This window comes from Furipterus horrens, unplaced genomic scaffold (assembly GCF_987537825.1).
Source record: "Furipterus horrens unplaced genomic scaffold, mFurHor1.1.pri manual_scaffold_3, whole genome shotgun sequence".
Lineage (NCBI taxonomy): Eukaryota > Metazoa > Chordata > Mammalia > Chiroptera > Furipteridae > Furipterus > Furipterus horrens.
Window position 1 is genome coordinate 40,012,162 of NW_028327173.1, and position 12,457 is coordinate 40,024,618.

The window sequence follows — 12,457 nt, forward strand, 5'->3', positions numbered from 1 at the left end:
TGCAGACCTCACCAAATTCCCTTAGGCAAAGTTTACTGGCCTCTATGCTCTGCTCCCAGAGCATGTCATACACAATCACTTGCAGCATTGGTTATACTGATTGTACTTATTTGTACATGGCTACCTTCTTCTTGAGACCATCCAGATTCTTAAGCAGTCAGCCTTATTCTTCTTTGTATCTCTAGTGAGTAAGACACTCTCTGGCAGGTAGGAGGTTCTCAGTAAATATTTGCCAAATGGATGGATGGAGAAAAGAAGGACTTTCTAGCAACTGGAGCTCTGAGATTTAAAAAAAAAAATGAGGATTTGTCACTGCAGGTATGTGAGCCAAAGCCCAAGAGTCAGGAATGTTCACTTGCATTTACCACACACATCCTTGAGGGACCCTGCATTGCTGAGGAGGCTGAACCACATAGCATCTTGCAATGTTCCTACTAGCTCTAGGATTTCTAGGAATTCAGCATTCTATCTCAGGACAATTTATAAGTACAGCTAAAAGAAAGCCCACTTAAGAAACATCAAAATATCGAAATCCTATGTCATTCATAGGCATGCGTAGATTCAGATTCCTTTCCCTTACTTTGGGATGGCCTCCTCTGCTGTGACATCTATGTTAACTGCGTCGCGATAATTATAATTTCTCTACAATGTGGTGCTTAATGAGGAAGTGAAACTGACAAATGTTCAGACTAGATTTAATCCAATTATACAACATCTTGATCCAGATTTCAAACGAAAGGAAAAACCAACTGCTGAATTGTGAATGAAAATTTATTTGCCATGAAAAACAGGGGCGGGGGTTTGTAGGGAACAGTTGTCCAGAGAAATTCTTCACATTAATGGATTGAGTCTTCCTACATTTGCAGCAGGGAAACTGAATTAAATCTAGGGCAAAGAAAAGCAGCTGAATTCTGACTGTTGGGGGAATGGGGTCTCATAAAGAAACACACAGGCCTTTGGAGGGTAGGAGAGAGAAGCTTTCTGATCTTCGGAGATGGGCAGAGATTTGTTCTTTGTGATTCACAAATACCTTTTCAATATCAGGATGATGAAAGCAGTGTGCCAGGCAGAGAGGGTTTAGAAATGGATTAGACATGGCCATGACTCATCAAACTCAATCTAAAGTGGGGAGAGAGACATTCACAGCCAGCAACCAAGTGCTGGGCCTCCTGAGGCCTAAGGGCTGTTACAACAACTAATGGGTGAGGGGAAACTGAGGCCTGAACACTGATTCTGATTAAGATGATAATGAGGAGAAGAAGAGCTCTGTATTTTCTTTAATTTAAAGGCAGTATGTCTTAGCGGAAAGTGTGTGGGTGCCTGAGTCAGAACAACATAGGGTTCAAATTCTGGCTCTGTCACTTACCAGCATTGTGATCGTGGGTGAGTTATGTGACTTCTAGAAACCTCTGCTTCCTTATCAAAATCACGCCTACCTCCCAAGATTGTGATTACTGAAACATAAGCCAAGACCAGAACCTAGTTGGTTCATGGCACATAGCAGATGCCCAATTAAGTCTACCTGCTTTTTCCACGGTTAAGGCAGCCTTGGACTCTTAGTACATATGGCTGGTGGACTGACACTATAAAACAAAGGAAGAAACTGTGCTTCAAATGCGATCAGGATTCCTATCAGTTTCTCCCGGTGTGGCTCCTTTTCAGGAAGAACAGGAAGATGTAGGGCCCTGATTTCAAGCTCTCTAGAAGGTAACTAAGGAGAAACAGATTATCTAGGCACTTACTCTAAGCCCAGTGCTTGCTCAGCGAGATGATTTGGTTCTTACACTTGGTAAACTTCTTTCCATCCAGCGCACTAACTTCACAGGGCAATGCCACCACTTACTATTGTGCACTTCAGAGTGGGTGCCTTTTAAGTCCAAGGTGATAATGATGATGGTAGAAATGGGGCCTCTAGGGTATGTGGCTTGGCAGCTGAGATACTGGGAGCAAGACAATGGTGAGGTAAACAAATACTAGACGTAATGAACATGGGGCAAATGGAATGAGAGAGTAGAAACATCATTCTGAGGTCCAACACTGCAGCCACCTTCACAATACAGGAATCCATTATAGAGCCATTTACCTGCAGCTTGAATACGCCTAGGGACAGAGACCTCACTACTCTGAAAGGCTGCACATTCCTATGAAAATCATCTCAGATAGTCCGAAATTTCTTTCTTATACTGCAGCCAGATTTGTTCTCTCTTGTCATAAAAATTGGGCCTTTCTTTTAACCATAAAACATCCCATAAAATAAGTGGATGTAACCAGTACATAACATTCCTCAATCTTTACTTCCCCAGGGTATATAAAAGCAACCCCCACTGTCACAGAAGATGCTTTCACATCACCTTGTGGGTCACACCAAGGCCCTGAAATGCTGGTGGAAGAAACTCATCATTTTTATTCAGGACAAAGAGTCTCAGAAAGTCAAAGTGATTGACGAAGATCATATCCAAAGCGAGGAAAGAGTTTCAGGGGGTTCTGGTCATTCCTTTCAGTTTCTGAATCCATGTTTCATCAAAATGAAATTAACATCAAGTCCAACTTATCAATTTGACAACCTATATCCTTCTTATTTACTACTATGCCAAACTTGTAAGAATCTCTCATTTGAAGGCCCCCAAAAGTTAATACTGATACTTAGAAAGTCTTTTATGCCTAATACAACTAAATAAAAAACTTTTAAACTGGGGAGTTAGAAGGTGAAGGATAAAAGATATTTTTCAGTCAGAAGACTATCGGGAATGGGTATGAGGGAAGGGAGAAGAAAACCACTGAGTATTTTTCATGCCAAAAATGACATGACGCATACTAAGGTGTAGGTCTGTATCATTGAAACAGTTGACCTTCACAGTGAGTTTCAACCAAGTTCAGTGTTGTGGGGCCATAACAGGGTCTGAAAGGGCTACTTCAGCAGCCTGTGACTGTATCAGTCCTCTTGAGGTCTCACTGTGGAACTGGAATCATGTTCAAAGGCTAACAGCGCCAAAAGCACTAAATAATGAATGCAGTAATGGAATGCTTAGCACAGACCTTACTCCTCGTTCAGAAATAAGCATTTCTGACAGTTCCAAAGAGGCAGGATATTTGTCTAAAGAACAAGACCAGCATTATCAGCTGGCAGAAAGGACGACCACCTACATGTCCCTATTTCTTCAAGATGAAAACTGATGATAAATTAATCAGCTCTGACTGCTGCTACATTTGGCAGTATAAACTCAAGAGCCAGAGGGACCTCAGTGATCTGCCCAGAAGGAACTCTGTTTCTCTTTTGTCTATTCTAAACCTGCTCATCCTTCAAAGATTTGCCCAAAGTATACCCTCTTACCTGAAACATCCCTGTCTCTCTAGCCATCTAACATTTCCTGTCAGCAAGCATTTTTATGTCAGAAATCCTGACAGAAAAAAAAAAAAAAAAAACCTGTATATTTAAGATATAGGAGAAATCAGCCCCTGTGCAAAGCTTCTGGCTGTCCTGACCAGGAAAAGTTAAAATGAATATATCTAGAAGTGAGGGGGATTAATCCTTATATTGGCCCAGAGTTCCTAGGAAAGAGTGGAGGGGAGCATAGCATGACCCTAAGAACAAATATGTTAGGAGAGGGGACATTACAGATCCAAATGAAAATAAGCAAACAAAAGCATCCTGAGGTGTGCTGCTGAGCATCCCAACGTTATGGGGCAAGGTGGCATGAGGCTAGGGCAGGGACAAGTGAACGTGTGGGAAGAAAGTAAAGACATGAAATCGGCTTTCTGTTTGGACCTGGGGCTAGCTACCTGAAACAAAACTTTGCTCCCATAAGTTGATGTACTAGGTTAGGTGAGACTAATAAGAAACATAATGATTTCTAACTTCTGCTGCCCTAAAACTCTGGAACCCCAGTACATCAAATTTTCCACCTTTCTGAGGCAATCTCTGTCCATGGAAGAGTGAAGATGAGCCAGTGACTGAGGCTTTGGGGTAGGGGTTCTAGGTGATGATGTTGAGGGGCCCTACTGGCTTCAAGGCCTACAGTAATTTACATGTGCACACATTGCTCTGAGGGGTTGGGAAGAGACTACTTTCAAAATCTCAGACATCAGAAGCCCTAAGAAGAGTTACTTCAGAAATAATGATGATTAAAAGTTATTCCTGTCCTGGCCGGGTGCTCAGTTGACTGGAACATCATTCTGTACACCAAAAGGTGGCAAGTTTGATTCCTGACCAGGGAACATACCTAGGTTGTGGGTTTGATCCCCGATTGGCACATATGGGAGGCAACCAATCCATGTTTCTCTCTCACATCAATGTTTGTTTCTCTCTCTCTCTCTGATGAACAAGCATGTTCTCAGTTAAGAAAAAAGTTGTTCCTGTCTTCAAGGAGCACCCTCAAAAGTAGGGAAAACACAAAGAATAATATCTCACAGCTATTGAATATTCCTTCTTTACAAGCACTGTGCTGATTCACATAGTTAAGCTCATTTAGTCCTAACACAAAAAAGTCTTAGGCAGCTACTGTCATTAACCCCAAAGCCAAGGCTTGTAAGGAACTCATAGACCAATGGCTCACATGGATATGTAAGAGAAGACAATACTCCACTGTGATCATTGCAAAGAGGAGCACAGAGGTATTGCAGAGGGCTGATTACACTGGGGTAGGGAAGGCTTCCCAGAGGAGGAGTGTGATCACCTACAACACCTGGCAATCCCAGCTCGATGAGAATTTCGCTGGTGCATTGCGTGGAACAGCAACCAGTGGAAGTGTTCTCATGTAACCTAATCCATATTCCCTGTTAAAGGTTTTACATAAATGTCTCCTTAATCCTCCAAACAAACCTACAAGGTAGGCATTACTTTCTTTTTACAGTTGACAACATTGAGGCTTAGAGACCTGCTCAAGGACCCTTAAGAGGTGGCCAGGATGAGAGCGTACCCAGATCTGACTCTGAAGATCAAGCTGTTTCTTTCTGGGCTGCTTTGAGGTTTTCCCCAAAGACAGCTGAGTCTCTTACCAAAGCTCTGTGAAGACATGGCCCCAAGGAAGAAGAAACTGGGTGGTAGCTAGGGCAATAGGCCAATGGTCAGTTTCTCTTCTCGTGGGGAACTGGGGGGGATCCCTAGATTCCTGCTTCACATGCACTACACCGCTTGCATTTGTCTTTTTGGCTAAAGAGCAGGTGGTGAGGAAGCAAGAAGGGAGACTATGGCAGGGATCTTCATAGCACAGAAGTATCCTAAGGAAGATCCCTCACCAGGGAAGCAGGTCTACAGCAGATTGGGAGCCACTGAGGGCCACTCAGGTGGCCCAGATATTTTCCAACACAACTGTAGTCCTTGGAATGAATATTTTAGAGTCAGACAAACACAGAATTCCCATTAAGAGAAAGTGTCAGAGATTTTTACAAATTCCTACTACCAAGTAGAGTCATTCATACATTCATTAAATATCCCTAGAGTGGCTGTGTTGTGCCTGGCTTCCATGTCTCTGGGCTTGCTTCTGGTAACACAAGACCTCGGGAAGCTCCTGGAAGTGATGGGGAAGAAGAAGCATCTGACACTGTGTGGTAAGGGCTATTAATACAGGGCACGAGGGCACAAAGGCAGGAGTGCTCTGCTGACACTGTGTGGAGCAGACATCCAGAAAGTCTCCGAGAGCACAGAGCTTGAAGCTAAGCTGGATTGTTAGGGGAGGGTCGCAGAGAGAGTCGGGGAGGGTGCAACTCTGTCAGGGAACTGTAGAGTTCAGCAGAGCTGGACCAGGAGGAGGAAGACAGAGATATAGGCTGTGTCTGGGACCCAAGTGCCAGGTATGCCGTATAGGCTAAGGAGCTTGGATGTTTTTTTTTTTTTTTTTTGTGCTATTAAGCATGGACAGAATGTGGCCAGGCTGGTTAATAAATTCGCCAAAAGAAAGGTGGAAAATAAAGCATGTTTCCTCACGTATCTAAGTCTGTTAGGGGCCAGAGAGGCAATTTAGGCACAAATTGAATTTTAGAGAGCTGTGTCACAGGGACTGCACCAAATTGAAACAGGAAAGACCAGTGTCTCAGTGACAAAGAGGCTTGATTAAACGCAAAGGCCTTAGGAAGAAAAATGGCTTTTTCTCTGAGCAGCACCCGATTGCATAATCTCTATGTTTCTAGACTTAGGTTTTATTTGTTTTTGGTTTTTTCCCTCCATTAAAACTAGCCTGCCTTGGGTTTCAGAAGCAGTATTTAGGTGGGGTATGGTGGTTTCAGAAAGACACTGGCAGAGTGGAGTAGAGAAATGGATACTCACCAGAAAGAAATGTCATAGCGCAAAGGGGAACGGCGGTCGGGGGAGTAAGGATTACACCAGAAAGACTCCCGACTCGGAATCCAACAGCTCAGGGATGGAAGGGACATCAGGAGCTCACTGGCCCCTCTACCCATTCCGTGTTTGAATCCGCACCCCCCGCCCCCAAGTCTTTCTGAGAGGTGATCTCCCAGGCACAGCTCCAGTGATGGGGAGTGCATGCCCTTAGCTCAGCTTCTCCAGCCTGCACATCTCTGACCTGCAGGAACGTCACCCTCACGTGGAGCAGGGACTGGCTTTCTTGCCGTGCCCCCACTGGTGTCAGTTCCATGAGCCGGTTGACACAAAGTGCTATAGTCCCTCTTCCATACATGGCCCTCTGGACGCCCATCTCCATATTTTCTTTCCCATGGCTCCTTTCTCCAGGCCAAACATTCCCAGGTCCTTCAGCTACTCCTCATCAGATGGGATTTCAAACTCCCTATTCCATCTGCTCTTAAACCACACAGGTGTGTGTGGTATGTCTCCCACCATGTGGGGAAACTGTTAACAATGGTCTGCATAGAGTCATTTAGCCTCAGGACAGCTTGTTAGGGCCAGAGCTGGGATCCTTAAGTGTCTGTGTGACTTCAGGCTCATAGTCTTTCTACCCATTACTGAGATCAAGTGATTAAACACCCAAGTTTTTTTGTTGTTGTTGTTGTTATTTGTTTGTTTATATAGGCCACGGCAAAATCTCATGACCCCCCCTCCCCGCCCCCACTTAAGAGCCCTCATGGCTCCCCAGTACTCCCTTAATTATGTAGAAAGGTTGCCTTTGAAGTGCCAACTGGATGTCCTAAATGTAGATCTGGGCCCAGAGCGCCTTGGGGCAGTGCCACAGAGCTTGAAGTTTCCTTTTCCTCTCACATTTCCAGGAGTCCCACCAGCACACAGGGTCCAGGTACAGAGGACTTCCCGGGTCCTCTGTAAGCTAATACACATGGCCTTTCCCACAGTTTTCTGCCCACTGGCTGGACCCTTACACACTCTAAATGTCCTGACTAGCCCTTCTTTTACTGTCCCTCTGAAGCTTCTCAACCACATCCAACAAGGATGGACAAAAATCTTCCCAGAACAGGACACTGTCCCCTACTTGACCAGGTATAATAAAATCTTTGGCTGAAGAATTTTGCCACAGAACACCTTGGGTGTAGTAGTTTGTACAATCCAACTCACTCCCACTGGTGGAGCCAGACCTTCATTCAGATTGGCACTCCTTCCTCAGCCCCACCATTCTGCTACATGTGCTTCCTTCCCTCTGACCCCTGAGGGGTCCCAGCGTGCAGCCCTCAGCAAAGCCATATGGGTTATGACACATTCATAAGAGGGGTTCCTTTCCTCAGGTTGCAGACATAGGAGTCGAGGTCACTGAAACCCGGCAGCAGAAAGGAGATATACTTACACTTACAGGTTGACTTTTTGGCACATCATAAACACCTTCCTTCTTTTGGCTGGTGGGAACCTATGGAAAAATCAAATTCAACACAGTCAAAACACTCCGATGCTCCATTTTGAAAGAACAAAGCAACCAGACCTCCACTCTAGGCTGGATATGCCTGTGTGAGAACAGCCCCCAAGGCTCCAGGGGCCAACCCAATGGGCTGTGGAAGCAGCAAGTCAGGCTTCTTCTCTTAGTAAAACTGGATGAGGAGGAGCATATGTGTGAATCATTTAACAAATGTCTGCAGGTGTCTCTGCCTTTGGGCTCCTCACAGAATCACAGAATGGGAAGCTGCAGAGACCTCAGCAATCATGTGGTTAAAAAAAAAAAAAAAAATTCCCCACTCTAGCTGGTGTGGCTCAGTGGATTGAGTGCTGGCGTGTGAACCAAAGGGTTGCTGGTTCAATTCTTAGTCAGGGCACATGCCTGGGTAGTGGGCCAGGTCCTTAGTTGGGGACAAGCAAGAGGCAACCACACATTAAAGTTTCCCTCTCTCTTCTTTGCTCCCTTCCCCTCTTTCTAAAAATAAACAAATAAAATCTTAATAACAATAAAATAATCCCCATTTCACCAAAGACAAAACTGAGGCCCAGGGAGGTTCTCTGAGCTGCCCAAAGTGATTAACAAAGAGTTTTTACCTTCACCCTTAAGACTGAAATGTTATTTAAAATATAGCAAGTATCAAGGTCCTAGTACGAAGTACCCCTTTTGTAGGGATCATATACAAGCCATTGAATAATTACCAAAGGTTTTTGTTCAAGGAAAGAACCCAGATATGGTATGAAAATCATGAGATGAGAATCCAGAAAATTTCAATTTTTTTTTACACATGTATCTCTTACTTAATCCATCTGGTCTGATTGGGTCACGTGGTGACTGGACCGCCCTAAGCCAGGCACTTAGCTCCTCTGAGCTACATTCTTATAAAATGGGTGCTATTGGCTCTACTTCTCACTCAGATTATTGTGAGGACTAAATGAGAAAACAGACAGTAAATATTCAAAAACATTCAGCATTGTAGTACTGTAAAATGTTAGAATGACAGTTTCTCTTATCATTAATGCATTTTACAATAATAACAACAGTGCACTGAATACTTTTCTCATTTGTCAATCAATGGCTCTGTAATGAAATGTTCCAGATTGAAAGGAATCATAGTTGTTCTTCTCCAGCACCTAGCAGAGCTTAGCTCACACCCCTGTTGGAGGGATCAGACAGAGTGATTTTGTAATCGTCTGATAACATGTCTTTCAACAGACTGGGGGCTCCTTCACAGCAGGCATAGCACCTAACACCCAGCAGGCATTCAGCATCTGTCTGCTGTGTAAATGTTGCAAAAAGGAATGAGGGAAATGGTGAAGAAAAAGTTATCTTTTAAGCTGGGGCAGGTAAGCATACCATTCTTAGACAAGTAAGAATTTGAGCTTATTCTTTGCATCCCTTCATCATTTTCACTCTCATTTAACTTTACAATCCTTACAATAACCCTAAGAAGTTGGTATTATATCCTTCATTTCAAACAGTGGAAAGTGAGACTCAGAGATGTTCGGGAAATTTGCCCAAAGCTGCATAACTAGGAAGTAATCAGCTTCAAACCCACCCAGCTCTTTCTGGCTACCAAACAAAGCATTGATTTACTAACAGTAGGAGCTAACACTGAGGAGGCCCTTTCTACGGGCCAGCCACTAGTCTAAGCATTTGTTTATGTATATTCTCATGTAATCCTCCAGACAAGTCAATCAGGGAAGGATGACAATTGTCCCCATGTTCCAAAGGAGGAAAATGAGGCCTGAAGAGGGTTCTGCAGTCAGTGAGCAGGGGAGCCAGGAGTTGGATCGTGGGTAGATTGCCTTCTGACTATTGTACTACACAGACAGCTGTATCTCACCTCTGTGCCCATGGTTCCTACAGCTGTTCTGGGTGCTTCTTTTTCTTTGACATCACATTCTACATTCCCAGAAGCTCGTGCACATGCTTGCAGAAAACAGACCATGCGTTAGCAGGGCTGTGCAAAAGATGCACTTTAGAGCACCTCTTGAAAATCTTCGTCTGCAGCAGCCAATGAAGAATGCAATTTCCTTGCTTCTGATAAGTGGGCTCCACCTAAAAGGAACCCTCTAAGGATGTGTACAGAGTCCTTGTTAATGAGGGCTAATAAATTACCAGCCCTCACTTTACTTCTACTAGCTCACCCTTTCCTGAGCAAAACGAACAGAATTTCTGTTCCCTATAATTCACTGCTCACTGTGGGCACTTAGCGAGCTGAATGGTTGCTGACTCTCCATTATCCCTGCAAACAGAGGAAAAGTGGTGGGTAGGATAAACTCAAACGGTGCATAATTGAAAAAGCTTTTCTGTCGGCTCTCCCATGGGTGAGATATTAATTTGCCTGTTTGTCCTTTACAATTTAGCTCAGCCAGGACATCTTCTTGGGAGACTTGCCTGACTCTCCAGGCCCAATTTGAACCTTTCTCTGTACTCTTGTAACCTCTGGTGCATCCTTTCATTAAAAAATAAAAGTTGCCAAGGACCTATTAGATGTCATGCACTGTGATTTGCCCGGAACAATGATGGTAAACAGGAAGAATATGGCCCCTAATTGGGCAGAGCTCCTTGTCACGATGGGGAGAGGGAAAAGAAGCCACGCTGCTCCAGGAGCACATAAAAGGTGCATTGTCTTATACAGGACTTGTGAAACCACACTGCAGCTGGGCCCGGTCCTCCTCTGTATTCTCACTGCTGCAAGCTTGTGGAGGGCAGGGCGAATATTTTCTCATCCTTGTTCTCGCATCTGTAAATACTGGTTAAACAAGAAATGTCTAAGCATCAAACCTGTACTATGTGTGTGCGTAGAGCAGAACACTGACCAAGATGCTAAAGGGACGAGGACCAGGAAGACGCTTGGTCCTGGCTCTCCTCCCTGCCTGGCTGGGCCATGCGGTCTGTAGACCAGTAACACAATGTTGTAGAGGGGTATAGTTCTGCATCAAAAGGAAGCAGGAGATCTGCTTCCTAACCCTGGCTCTGCCACAGGCTTTGTGACCTCAGAGGTCACTCTGTTCTTTGAACTCAGTTTCCTCACCTAGTTCTGTGAACACCCAAGGGGTTGTCTATAAACTCCTTGAGGGAAGAGACCATGCCGTGGTCACTATTACATCCTCATGCACTGGGTGCTTGTTAGGGGCTCAATACGTAATTACTTTTTAAATGAACAAGGTAATAGATGTGAAATGACTCTAAAAACTATATATTTAGTACTGTATATGCAGAAGACATTTTCAGTTCAGCAACATATTAATAGTGTGGAGGGGTAATTTAAGGCTTGGGTGACATAGGACTAGAGACGTACGATTTAAAAATAATGCACTTGACACATCATGAGTAACTAAAAATGATTTTTGAATGAACAAAATTGGAGGACACCTGCCTGGAAAACTGTGATCTCACAGAGAAGAAGCTTGTGAAGAAACTCAAGAGCTCTAAGTTTAGAATCAGAGGCTCTGGCCTTGGACCCAGCACTTACATAGGATGACCTGATTTTCCTATGTTTAAAATGGTTGTCATCATAGCTGGTTTTATCTCACCAAGTTACTGGAAGGGTCAAAATGGAGGGAGTTGTAAAATGCTTTACTGTGAGGCTCTGTTGTTTTAAAGGGATGGCTGCTGTTTCTAAGGCATGCAAAAAGACAGACCATTACTATTATCAGTCCAGCCTGGAAAATGAGACTGGTGAACCTCGAAGAAAGGTTACGTTTACACAAGAGCCTCTGCCTCCCTTAGGCTGGAGTTATAAATAGTGAAGCCAGGAGAGGCTGCGGCTTTCTGCTGGGTTCTCTGACAAGATGAGGTGAGCAAGTCATGTTCTACTTCAGTTAATACATTGTTGTACGACATCCTGGGCAGCATCTCATACAGGTATCCCCCATATAACACAGCACCCCTATAACATGGTTAGAGAGTTGGGGAACCAGCCCCCCTCTATAACATGGTACTTCTATAACATGGTTTCACGCTAACAGGATATAACTGTAGAAGATAACCAAGAATTACTGGTAGAAGAAGAAACTGATGATGCAATTTTGGTGGACATGACATCTGGAATGTGCCAAGATAACTTAGGGGATGGCAGCACTGATAAAAATGAAGAAGTTCAACAGTTTATTCTAAAAAGCGTAAAGAAAGGCCTAGACTTAGCCGAACAGTTAGAGTCATATTTTTTATATGAAGATCCTTGCACTGAAAGGAGAACAAAGTTTAAGAGAGCACTTCCAAAGTGCTTAGCACAGTATAACGAAACTTACAAAGATCTTTCAGCTAAAAGTATGCAATCTAAAATAAAAAATTTTTTTCAAAATGTAGAGCACAGAAATCAAGATGATGCTGCAGAAAGTTCAGAGGATGAGGATATCTTGTCAAAAAGAAAACACATTCGGTTAATGGAGCTTTTGATAAGAATTGCTTAATAAAGATATTTATCTTAATTATAAAAATATAATAGAATTGTTTTTAAAATTTTTGGAACCTAATCCCCCTTTCTGTACTAGTTCTTTGTTTCGGATAACACAGATTCATATAACAAGGCATTTGTTAGGTACCTAACAACTGCGTTATATGGGGGTTACCTGTACTGATCATTTTTGGAAGCAAAGGGAACTGATGTTTACACAGAACCCACTAGGTCTGAGTGTAGTTCATCTCGCTTCACACATGGACAT

The 12,457-nt window shown here is 43.6% G+C and overlaps 1 protein-coding gene across 1 annotated transcript in view; it reads right to left on the minus strand.

The window, feature by feature from the left end:
* The window catches only part of DAB1 (DAB adaptor protein 1), a 284,836-nt gene that overhangs the window by 50,021 nt on the left and 222,358 nt on the right, over positions 1–12,457 (minus strand). The window contains exon 9 of the mRNA XM_090269538.1: positions 7,704–7,763. Within this exon, the coding sequence (XP_090125664.1) occupies positions 7,704–7,763 (60 nt within the window). The remainder of the gene's footprint in view (positions 1–7,703; positions 7,764–12,457) is intronic.